Below are 13,029 nucleotides of genomic sequence, written 5' to 3' on the forward strand. Positions count from 1 at the left end.
ATTTCTTGCATTAATAATCATGAAACTGGGATGCAAGGACAAGCTTTCATGTATGCATGTTAGGATAGGGTAAGAATTACATTTAATATATATGAAATACCTATAAATACCTGAACAAACCGACGTATGTGCAAGAAGAATAGCAACGTTATTCTTAACAAATATTAGTGAATCTTAATTTCCCAAGCTATTCTGAAAATTGGTAACCTTGATAAAATAAAGTTAATTTTAGAGAAAGAACCTGCTTGGACATGTGCTAATAAGGGACTGCCTCTTGAAGGAGGTGGTACAAGACACAGTGGAAGGGTCTGGTAAGAGGAGGAGGTAGAATGACTGTTGATGTGGCAACGGGTGATAGGTATGAGGAAATGAAGAGGAGTGCTCAGGAAAGAAGGACATGGTGGAGAAGGGGCCTCTGTGGACCTGCTAACCACTGCAGATGACATATAATGGTTACAATAAGTTACGGCAAGTGACAACGCTGATAAGTGTTGATTTTCATTAATTGAATGTCCGTAATGTATATTGTGGACATTCGAAATTTTCCAGCTAAAAGTACAAACATATGACCCCCAGAAACAAGGTCATACTCTTGTTTTTTTTTAATCTTAGGTTTGATTTTGATGGTTTATGCTGTACCCATTTTTATCATAAAAGATGTATCACTTTAATCTCTGACCTGAGATTGATGCGTAAGACAATGTCTCATCTTGAAGCAAAATTTTTTGATATCTTGGCATTAGGTGTTGTATCCTTTGATATCCTTGTTAACTTTTATTTTTAAACAGTCATCAGCAGTGGCTTGTTGTTTGATGCCAATAAATTATTTTATAGTTTTAATGGAAGGTCAGCTGAACCTTCGGGTGCACTAAATTTGAGATGCCAATTATAGGAGAAACACCATTCAAAGTTCAGGAAAGCTGTCATTACTGTAATTAATGGCTGGCAGTTGGAGAGGAAAAGTCAACAGCAGTTTTTGAGAAAACCATTTCTGGAAGGTTGGCTATTCGCACAGATGGCAGGTACAAGGTTGTAGGGTGATCTTAAGAAGGTAGGATTCACATTTTTGAGCCCAAGTTTCCCATCTCTTTTGGAAGATTATTGAGATTTTATCTGGGTTAGAGAATTGTGTTCAGAGCATCATGAGATCGATATTTCTGACATCATGAATACCATTTGCAAAATGACTTTGCCCTGGTGGTGCAAATGAAAAAATAGAGATATCTGTGAGGAGACAGAAACCAAGAGTAAGATGAGAATACTGATTCATCAGTAATCAGGAAAAGGGATATTGTTTTATTTTCAAGTGAATATTTTCGGAATGCAGAGTGTGCGTGTTTTCTATGACACAGATTGTAAAAGGAACTTTTTCATCATTTTGTAACAGTGTATATTTGTTGTGTGTTGTTTTTGATAAAAAATTAGGGTCAATTTTAGTGTTGCTCTGTCTCTTCCCTAGGACTGCAACCTTGGCGAGGAGCAGGGGTTCTGTGTTACTTAAATCCTCTAGTGATGGTGCACAAACATCTTTGCTCTACATGCAATGCAATGTATATGCACCTTGAGACAATGATTTATTATGAACATAAGTAAATAGGGGATACTTAATGAGGAAAACTAAGGGACAAATCCACAGGGCAAATTAAGAGATATTTTAGATAGAAATTTATAAGGCATATGGTAATATTGTTCATTTTTGGGGACAATGGAGAGTAACTTTCAGTCAGTCTATGGACTGAAGGTCAAATGTTAATGAGATAGTAAATTGCTATGGAAATGTATTTCTGTGAGCCATTACTATATCACTAAGTGCTTAATATAGAGGGGACTGCTTGATCCCTCAAATTATTATCATAGATTTCATCCTACCAAAGCCATAAAAAACAAGACTAGAGCATCCTATGAGTTGCTTTTGATAGTTTTGCCTGGACATAAGAAAGGCCTTATTAGTATCATGAATTGTAATGTGGGTATATCTATTTCAGCTTAGACCATTATTTTATGCATTTAAATAATATTCTTAATATCAATCCCTATGCATATGTCTGTGTCCAGCTTTATTTATGCAACTAAGTGGAGCGAATAGCCATTCATTGGGCAATAGGGTAACTCTAAATATTAGGAGTCAAATTCAGATGTACTTCTAATATCAAGCAAGGCACATTAGCACTGCATGGCTCAAAGGAATAGATGACAGTGATATGTGCAATGTAGAAGTTTTTATCGATATTTACCCCATCAGATGCTATAAAGTAATGTTAACTGGGCATTTTCTTTGTGAAAGGAGGCATACTCATCATATATATGAAGTTCATGTCTAAAAGTAAAGATGAACTAGAGAAACCTTCTATCCAGCAGTTAGCATGCTAAAATGGAATGAATATCATTATTGCATAATGTAGGGGAAGGAAAAGGGGAGGTTGAATGGAATAAGTAAATTGGGAAGATGAGAGAGGTGAAGACAGGGAATTATATACAAATGAATGTGAAAATGCTTTGAAAGACATTATCAACCTGATATTTGAACTACCAACTGTATACTATTAAAGATAAAGAGTTAGCATGGTGAGAGTGGGGGATTCTATGGAGAAGTGTTACTGTTCCAATTTGTGCCTATATACTTACGATTATGGACATGTAAGATCCTAGTGAATACCTTTTTAATAAATTTTATTTTAGGTAGTGTGTCTGTTTCTGAACTAGATATTTTTTTATAGATACTTATCAAAAATTGGAGATCAACAGTTTCCATTTGCAATATGGTTATGGTACAGATTTGGGTATGCAAAATTGGAATGTACTTAAGCATCAGGAGACATCCATTCTTTATAGAGTGTGGGTGAGGAGAGAAGCTAATGGAGGATGGAAAACAACAAAAAGAGGAGGATCAAATGGATATATCCCCGGCATTATAGCTTAATGAAGAACATAATTTGAAAGAAATAGAATATTATGGAAAATGTTGGTGAAATGAGTGATGAGAGAATGGAATATCATGTCATCATTAATTCACCAGAAGACCATGTGGTATAGGTTTTGTTAAAGCAGAATATACATATGCATGTAAAACAAAAGAAACATTAGGATGCAATTCAAGCTGAATAAATACACATTCATTGATTATAAGACAGGTATTCATCCACACTATAAAGCATTCTTTCGGATTAAAAAATATCTTAATTTACTCTTTATGGTCACTAAACACATATAAGATTTCGGAAAAGAAGTAAGTTTATTGTTCAAAATGAGTCCCATGTTCATGGGCCCTTGGTAGGTGCATCTTGTGCAAACAAAATTGACATGTAGATTGTTTATATTGTGGGTACTGTGATTGTGAATGTCAGCATTGGTAGTAGGGAAAGTATTAAGTTCATTCTTGTGTATACTAAAGTAGTAAAAATATAAATGCACCGAAGAGGTTAAATGTTAAACTTCCTAAACAATGGAAGACTAGGGGCATCATATCTAACATTAGCTATCAATCTTACAACTTTTTTTTGTAATTTAAAAATGGATATGGCCTGTGGTGATGAGGCCCGGAAAATAACATTGGAAACAATATGAGAATAATACAGACCATAACAGAGTGATAGAAGAACATTTTTGGAAACATTAAAGCGGATTGTCCAAATTAGCTAACACAATGGATTGCATTTGTTTGAGAGCATATCAATATGAGAATCCCAATAAAGATGACATTTTATATGTGTGCCAAGAAATTTCACTGACTCAACCCGAGACAAAAATTTACCTTCTAATGGCATTTTTAACACTTGGGATCGAGTGTTCTTATGAGCAAATTGTATTACTTGTGATTTATCAGTATTAATTTTGAGGAAATTGTTTATAGAGCGCGAATGTATTTTCTGGGTTACGAGACTGCTACTGTGAAGGAGTTACTGAGCTGAGGCTGAGGAAATAAGAATTTTAGTGTTGTCAGCATATAAAATGTGATGACTGCCAGGTATGCTGTTCAATATATTGGTTAGATGATTAATATATATATATAGGAAAGAGTGTGGGCCCAAGGGTGGAACCCTGGGGGACACCTTGATTGATTATTTTAGAGGGAGAAGTATATTTTACTCCATCTTTATAGATGATAACATGCTGACCTCTGTCTTGTAAATATGTCCCAAACCAGTGTTTTGGTGAGGTTTCGTGAAATCAAATAATAAAATGCAGGTATTAAATTTATCATCCAGATCATTGTGTAGATGAATAATTGCATCATAATAGAACAAGAGTTCAGAGAGCTACTACAAACCATCCTCAGATGATTAGCCTGTAAATGTGTCAACCACGAAAAGAGTGTAATGTTCTAATTAAAGAATGTGTCATTCTACATAATGTGTTAATTTTTAACATTTCTTTGATCATTTAAATAGGTAAAGAGGATTTATTAGAGTATGCACTTGACAAGAAAATTATTTACAGTTAAATGAATGAAGATAGTTACCTAACCTTGGCAGATGGTGATTAACTAATCATCAAAAGTGCTGCTTTGTTTACTGGGAGCAAAGAAATTATTATTTATTTTTATTTACGAATTCATCGTTGCAATTAGGCAATTGTCCTGGTGGCAACGGTCAAGTCTGGCCAACAGTCTCTCTTACAAAGGGCATACATACACAAGAAGAACAGATAGGAGACAAAAAGCTCTTGGATACAACAACTCTTAAGGATAACCAACTGCGCCTCTACCATTACCCATGGGCTAGGTTCACACCATTTGAGTACATCTATGCACCGGCCATCGCCACAGTCTGTCCATAAGCATGCACTCGTCAATTTCATATACCGTTCAAAATCCCGCACTGTTAACAGACCATTCACTTTTGCAATACAACTTCTAATGCCGTCCACATCACATGCAAACAATATTTTAATATGTACAATAGTATCCATCATAAATAATCACTGATCAATGAAGTTTATCACCCAGTGGCTGCTTTACACTTATTCTTAAAACTCCTAAAATTGGAAGGAAAGGGCTCAAACAAACCTCCAGGCAGCTGGTTCCAATCAACAATGGTTCTGTTTAAAATAAGATTATTTTTTCTTATTTTTTTTGCATTCGTAATTTTATTTTAAAACTGGTCGTTTTTTCCTTTCAAGTTAAGTTTTTTCTGTCTCTTGCCATTAATCTTCCCACGCTTCGTCATTTTTAACAATTCTATGCATCATGTCTAACCTACTCCTTTTTCTTCTATTTTTCAAATTCTCCCATATCAGTACATCCATCATTTCCATGAAGCTACATGTTCTTTTGTACCTTCCAAGTACATATCTTGCTGCCTTTCTTTGAACTTTTTCTATCTTTTTAATATGTCCCAACTCATATGGATTCCATACTATGGACGAGTATTCTAGGAAAAGGATAACCAGCACCTTAAATGCTTTTTCTTTTGTGGCTACGCTACTTCCTTTTAAATTTCTCATTACCAAATGAAGTAATTTTAATTTAATGAGAGAAGAGAGCCAGAATAGTAAATAAGATTCATAACTTCCTGGTATAATGTCAACATGCCTCTTAAGTCATTGAGAATGAGAGTCTTACTGTGACTTAGGTCATTGTCCTTGAAATTTCTGTGAAAAACTCGAAAATGCATTTCAAGGAAAGATATAAAAAACTGCAATTTACAATTTACATTAAGTAATGCAACCCAAAGTAGTAGGCAAGTCCTAGTATTTCACACTCAAACATACTTGGAACAAACAAAGACAAAGTTGACATTTCAATGCAAAGCAGTGTATGAGGACTTTGTTACAATGGTGTTTACATCGGGCAGACAGGGACAGGGCTTTCAAAACCACAATCCAAAATCATGCCTCATGCGCAGCAGAGAAACTTCACTATTTGCCAAACATTCATTAGAAAATGCATTAGTGACTTCAAACTCATGGTATTAGAAGGAGAAGGACCCAAGGTTAGACAATCTGGAGAGGTTAGATATATTGTCAATGGTTATAAAGGTATTATTGTCGAATGAACAATTGTACCTTTCCTGCCCCCCCTACTCCATTTAACTAACACCAATGCTTGACCTCTCCCCTCCCCTGCTTGTACTCAGCCCCTTGTCCAGTACTCACCTCCTGATTTTCCCAACCCACCTCCTCTCTTAATTACTTTGGTATGTGCCAAGGGTGGTGTTACTTTGTTGCTATGGCTCCTCCTTTTTTCTCCCTTTCCCTTCCCACCCTCGTAGATAAAGTAAATGTTTAATGCAACCTTGTGCTGACACTTCAACTGATGATGGTGCATGGCAGCAAAACCATGGTTGTGTGATAAATAAACTGAATTATGGAAAAACAGAATTTTTTCTACCATACCTTGGAATATGGACAACTTCCACTTAGTCAAGCCTGAGACGGTGTCCTATATTAAAATTGTGCAATGAAGTCGAGTCAATGGAGAGTTTAGTAGGAGGTAGAGCTTTGGTGATGTCTATGATGATACTTGTCTTTTAATACCAATTAAGCACAGACTATTAACCACAGGTTTTAAAGGATCCCACGAAGCGTTTTGGCAGAAAGGAAAATACACCAAAATGAGATAGGCTTCAACAGAAGTTTTGAAATAGTTTTAGGTAACTGATGGGAATAGAGAAATGTTTCAATGGCATATGCAGAAGGTTCAGTCTGTGATTTATTTTCTTTCTTCCTATTGAAGAAAGTAATGCTGATGACTATTTTAAGGTGAAGAAAGATAAGAGAGGAATATGGTTGCACAAGGAAAGTGTAGTACAAAACAATATTTCGTAAAAAAATAAAGTAGGATAAATAATGAGAGAAATAGTTTAATTTGAGTATACAAAATCAAACCAAGAAGTTTTTTTTCAAGGAGGAAGCATATGATGAGAATTTCAATCAAGAATGCATTCATGCATACGATGAAGTTAAAGCTCCCACTAAGAAGATCAACTGAGAATAAAAAAAACAATAAATGCAGACTGAGACAAAAATTGAATAAATGTCTGTTTAAATAAGAACCTGGTAAATAGATTTAAATATTTAGTTACCCTAGAATTTGAAACATTGGGTGTATGATTCTTTAATTACTTGGATAAGTGGGTACATAACCAAGGGATTTAGTACAATAATAAATTCCTGAGAAGACATAAATTCATGGTTAATGAACTACTCATTCATCTCTTCATTGCTCAGAAGTTTTAGTAAGGATTATTTTAAATGTATTATAATACCCTTTCAACTCTCTAAGAAGATATTTACTTCATGCAGATAGAAGATGAAGTTATACCACTACAATGATCGACCCTAAGGTTGGAGTTAAAAGATAATATTAGATATCTTCTGATATTTTGTCTTATTCAGTTTAAATTATCTTTTTGTCAGGATAGGAGGACCAGATCCTCTCATTGTTCAATATTTGGTTTTCCTGTAAGTTCTAGCGATTCAAATAACTCACAGCCAGGATTTGATTGAATTGCCCGAAGGCATCACCCAGGAGAATCTCCAAGATATGTAAATGGTGAGATAGCCACATTATGCAGTAATAGTTTTATTTATCTATAGGCATAATAAGACAATATAGAGCTTTAAAGGCAACAAAGTTATTACAGTCTATACTCCATATATATTTATTAATATTATAGGACAAGCTTTTTTTATGATATCTGGTACACATATTTTGAATTTTCTGTGTTCTGGGTGTTTAATTGCTGATAGTAAATCATGAATGTGAGTTACTGTTGAAGCTTTTTGACATTCTGATACCGTTTAAATGAATGAATTAATTTGATATTGAGTTGTAATTATGGAAGTGTGATTTTTTTCTGAAAGAACTATATATAAAGCATTCTAATAGAATATTTTAAACTTTTGTCCAACTGTAGGGGAATTAAGAATACATGAACAGATTAACTCTGAGGAGAGCTGCAGCACATTGAAGCCAATATTGTCAACTGCTGATAATGAATTAGTTATCTTAATACCATGGTAAGGCCCTGGTTTTACTAATTAGATTAAACATAATCAAGGGTAGCTTTGAGATATCATCCATCACTTTCTATCTATAAAATGTGAAGCAGCTTAATGTGAGTCAATGTAAAAATTTTATGCGGGTGAAAATTTAAGAGAAACCTCAGGGTAATGGCCACATCAAGTCCATAATACAGGCAATTTGAGCAAGAGTGAGGTTATGTAGCATCAGTTTATTCTGTTAACTTGATGGTAACTAACTTCGCCCCTCCCTCTTTCAATCAAGATGAAAGTGCGATACATGAAATGAACATTGCTTTAAGTTTTTAACTCTAGTTACATGAAATGCATAAGTTATCCTTAAGCCTCCCAGAGGATATTTGAGGTCAATAATGTTTTGGAGTATCATGATAATTATAAGAAAAAATTCCAATTAAATCTTGCTCTTTAAATTGGAGTAGTTAAAAAAATTGCTCCATGTCAGTGGATCGCCATCACCGGTGGCATAAATACATAAATTATATTTCCCAAACCACAGTGATTACTTTTGCCTTACCTTCCTCATGTCACCCTTATTTTCACCCGGTGCACAGTGGATGGAATTACGGTATTCCTTACAATATAAAATTACATGATTCTGGTAAAATCACTGAACTCAAGCTAAATAGGTGTCATGAAATTCAATTAGCGTTTTAGAATCCTCGAAGATCAGTGTATTTTGTATTAAGAAGTAAAGGTATATATAATTAAGGGGATCGAAAGTGAAAGGAATCAATAAATATTTAGTGATCGGTATTTCAAGAAGTAATATATTAAAAAAGCATTACGTAAGGTATCATGCACCCGACGGCTCTAAATAACTATGTATATATTATCATTTCGAAGTTCCCTTACTTTCTTCGTCTTCATGTGAGGAACAAAACACTGTTAATGTTGAGTTAATCGAAAAACAGATGGCGCCATTGTCAACGTGTTCGACTTAAGGTAACATCGAGAAACGAGGTTAGCTAACGAGCTGCAAGAAAGGATTTTCAGTGGTGGCATGGCTTGTGCGAAAACCAGTGAATCACTAGTAAATAACCTTAATATTCTCTCACACATTGTATTTAAATGTTTTGGAATTTAATCAATTTTTATTTCTAAGAATAACTTATTAGTAACAATGCCTTGGGGGTCCATACTGATTAGCCGACAGTCATGTTCAAATGCGTTGATTGTCGTTATTGTTTGGCAATTTAGACATTATTCCCATAATAATTATTATCTTTTATCATTTCATTTAGAGAAATTTTATATTTTAGCGCTTTGATTAGTTCTGGAAATTTTCAATATGCTCTACGTCATCCAACGTTTTCGGTGCTATTGTGGGTGCAACTTACTATGAATACCGTTTTTTAGGAGATTGTGCCCAAAAAGGTGGAGGAAGAGGTTGAAACAATCGGACCTGAGCAACTTATTAAGCATCCTTTGCAAAACATCTGGACGCTATGGTTTTACGAAAACGACCGATCCAAATCATGGGAGGATAATCAACGGGAAATCACTTCTTTCGATACAGTAGAAGATTTCTGGGGGTGAGTACTGCATATATTGACGAATATTTCCATTTTCATTCAGTCTTCGTTTTAATATTTGTTGTAGTTCAAAACTTATCCCTTTTGGTTGCTGTTTAAAGTCAAGTTCTAGTGATTGTTGGATGTTTGAGACATTATTGGTTGAGAATGTACCTTCAGAAATCAACATCTAGGTATAGTAAGTTACTGTTCGACTTAAGCGGCTCTCTTGAGTTTCTTTTTCATAACTCATCATAAGATTTATTTTTATCCATTTTTATTGTATCGGTACTTTTAGCAGATTTTATGTCAGTATCTTGAAGCCTCCTAATAAAAAACCACCGGTTTATAAATGTTAAACCATATTTTAATAGGAATGTCATTAAAAAAATTGTCCATTTCCTATAAATTAGCCCCTGCGTGAAAATTTGGAGGGCGTTAGTCTTTGTTGGCTTTCCTACCTGATTGCATGACCTTGAAGAAATAGTTTTATTTTGGGTTATTGGGAGCATTCAATATTACTTCAAACACTTCCACTGTGCTGGAATTCATACATATCCACAGCCTTGTGTTGAGGCGTATAATGGGGTGCCATGCTTATTACGAATCATCTCTTTTTTGTTGTCCGAATGCCTTCCCATTGTTCTAATGTACCAATAAATGTTTTGGATCATTAGCTTGTACAACAACATTAAAGCAGCAAGTGACCTTCGTGTGGGATGTGACTATTCCCTTTTCAAGAAGGGAATAAGACCTATGTGGGAAGATGATGCCAACAAGCGGGGTGGACGGTGGCTTGTCAACTTAGAAAAGAAAAGGAATGAGCTTACAAATATTTGGCTAGAAGTGGTGAGTAATATAATTTGTTATTTTTCCAGTTTTGCTGTTTATTTTCCCATAGCTTTGATTTCCCTTCATATCTGCAAATCATCCTATTTTTTAAAATGATTATGTTAGTTTCTAATTTACCCCTATTTTTCGGCAATGGAATGTTTCGTCGGCAATGCTTAGTTTCGAATATGTGATCATGCACCTCTTCCTTGCTTACATTTTTCAAATTAGGCCGACTGAAATTGCGCCAAATTACGTTTTGTACCATATCTGTAGTTACGGAAGGCTTAAATTCTATTTATTGTGTTTTCTTATCTCGGCAAGTCTTATCTTAAGACAAATTTAATGCAAAGAAGTCATATAGGTAATTACACCAACCCCCAATGAATATCCAAAGGGATACTTATCCAGTGTAATTATGTGTCCTGGTGTTTAAAATAAACTCAACAAAAAGAATCAAAAATCATCCTCATAAACGTACAAATCATTTTTGTATGTTTATTTTATATTTGTCATTGCCATGTACTTGTAATTCCTAAGGTATTTTTTCTGAGTATAGTTCATCAAGTTTATTTTTGTACATATGCTACCACATCTAGTAATACTATTTGAGGATAATGACATGGGGTAAAACCAGCAACGGGTGCATAATAAAATACAATGAAGAATCTAATTGAAATAGAAATATTACTATAATTATGACTATTTACATATAATACGATTTATATGATAATTACTATTAATTATGACTATTTAGTAAAAATAATCAAAAGAATGTAATCACAAATAGATATACAAGTTCTTAAGAGCAATCCATTTCTACATAGTGCTGTAGTACAATGAGTGTGAAATAATTTGTGATTGCTCTCCATGCAAAGGGTAATAATAGCATAATCACCTTTTTCAAATCTAATTAAATGTATATTTGATTTACTTTTGATTTTCATTTTCTTTTAGATATATTCAGTTTGGCCCAAGTGTTTAGATTAAAATGTAAACTATCATTATTTGTATTATTATCTCGGACTTAATTTATTCAGGTACATCTGTAGATATATACTCTTATGTCAATTCAGCAGGATGCATCAAATGTATGATTGTCTACTGTATTTATGCTATAAATGCTGCTTGAGAAAGACAATATATCTTTGTTTAATTGCAGTGTGTACCCATCTAATGAAATTTGAGTTATTCTGTAATACAACAATTTTTGTCACTCAAACTATGCTAAATAGAATTTTTTTTACTTTTCAAAAAGTAATTTTAAAATCAAACATACTGCTAATATAAGGTGAAAGTAGTTTAGCTCTTCTGATGAACAGCAATTTTTTAAGTTGAATCTTTTTGTGATAAATGTTTCTTTGGCTAATAATTTTTAACACTTTGCAGTTACTTTGTATGATTGGAGAGGCATTTGATGAATGTAGTGATGAAGTATGTGGAGCCGTTTTAAATGTAAGAAGTAAGCTTGATAAAATAGGTCTGTGGACAGCTAACTATTCAAATGATACCAGTGTCAAGGAAATAGGGTAAGTGTAGTGGGGTTAATGTTAACATTGAAAGCTCTATCACATCATATTAATGCGTCTCCCTTTTCTCTTGCAGGCGTAAATTAAAGGAGAGACTGAGAATAGGTCCTAAAGTAACTATTGGATATCAAATTCATAAAGACACTCAAAATAAATCTAGCTCTGCTGCAAAGAACACTTACACTTGTTAATTATGAAGTTTGCTTCCATCTTCAGTTTTGGTAGTATGACAAAATAAGAATTTGGAAGGCCAAATGCATCAAGATCAGAAGTTTATGACATTTTAAACAATGGTAGGATGGGTTGAATGGATCCTGTGATTGTCAAAGAAAGGTGAAGTTTTTGTATATCTCAGCTTTTAATAATCCTGCCTCAAACATGGGTTTGTCATTCTTTATTGCTATCATCCCCATGTCTTAGAGTGAAGTGTGCATGGTGAACTTTTGCGTATTAAAATTATTTAAATCGAAGATACATTTTGTGAGAGGTTTTGTTTGTTATGTTAATAATAATTTTCTGTATGGTTTCAAGGCATTTGCAGAATAAGTGTCATTTTTGTTTTGATTAACTAGTTAATATTTAATTTAAAGTAGTCTTCAAGTTTCAACTTTTAATAATTTAGCAGATAACTTCTTGGTTATGTATTGGACACCTCTTTCTTTATAATGGTGTAAATATTGAGTGTTAAGAGTATTGAATTTGAAATGTGGAAACTATTTGGAAATATTTGAATAAATGCTTCATAATGAACAAGTGGTTTTAATTCTATGGCTGCTGTCATCCTTATGGGTCAAAGAAGTGTTTACTATCACTTAAATGCCTTCACCATGACTGCATTAGTTCTTCCAGGAAAGTTGAGTCTAAGAAAGGTTTAATTTTCTTTTGCGGTTGTGCTGAAAGGAACTAGATTAAAATTAAATTTGATCATGTATGCATTACTTTTTAAAATTTTGTTTATTTATCATTGGAACTGAACGTCTGTTTTAACAAAATACATTTTTACTAGAATATTTGGAAATAAAATATTATAGTTAAAGGCCCTACATAATACCATTGCCTTCATCATTCAGCTTTGGTTTACAGTGAAAATGCTGTGTAAGCATATGCAAAAATAGAGAGCTTCGTTTTGGGAATGGGTAGAGAAATGGCTAAATTCTGTTGTCTGAGGGTGCATA

The 13,029-nt window shown here is 33.8% G+C and overlaps 1 protein-coding gene across 1 annotated transcript; it reads left to right on the plus strand.

The window, feature by feature from the left end:
- Positions 1–8,903: 8,903 nt before the first annotated feature.
- LOC139701011 (eukaryotic translation initiation factor 4E-like) lies at positions 8,904–12,596 on the plus strand. The gene is made up of 5 exons (XM_071599569.1): positions 8,904–9,013; positions 9,340–9,515; positions 10,172–10,343; positions 11,715–11,854; positions 11,931–12,596. The coding sequence occupies exons 1-5, from the start codon at positions 8,984–8,986 to the stop codon at positions 12,043–12,045; spliced, it is 633 nt and encodes a 210-aa protein (XP_071455670.1). The 5' UTR covers positions 8,904–8,983; the 3' UTR covers positions 12,046–12,596.
- The last annotated feature ends 433 nt before the right edge of the window (positions 12,597–13,029 follow it).

Source organism: Hetaerina americana, unplaced genomic scaffold (assembly GCF_022747635.1).
Source record: "Hetaerina americana unplaced genomic scaffold, ioHetAmer1.1.p SCAF_11, whole genome shotgun sequence".
Taxonomy (NCBI): Eukaryota; Metazoa; Arthropoda; class Insecta; order Odonata; family Calopterygidae; genus Hetaerina; species Hetaerina americana.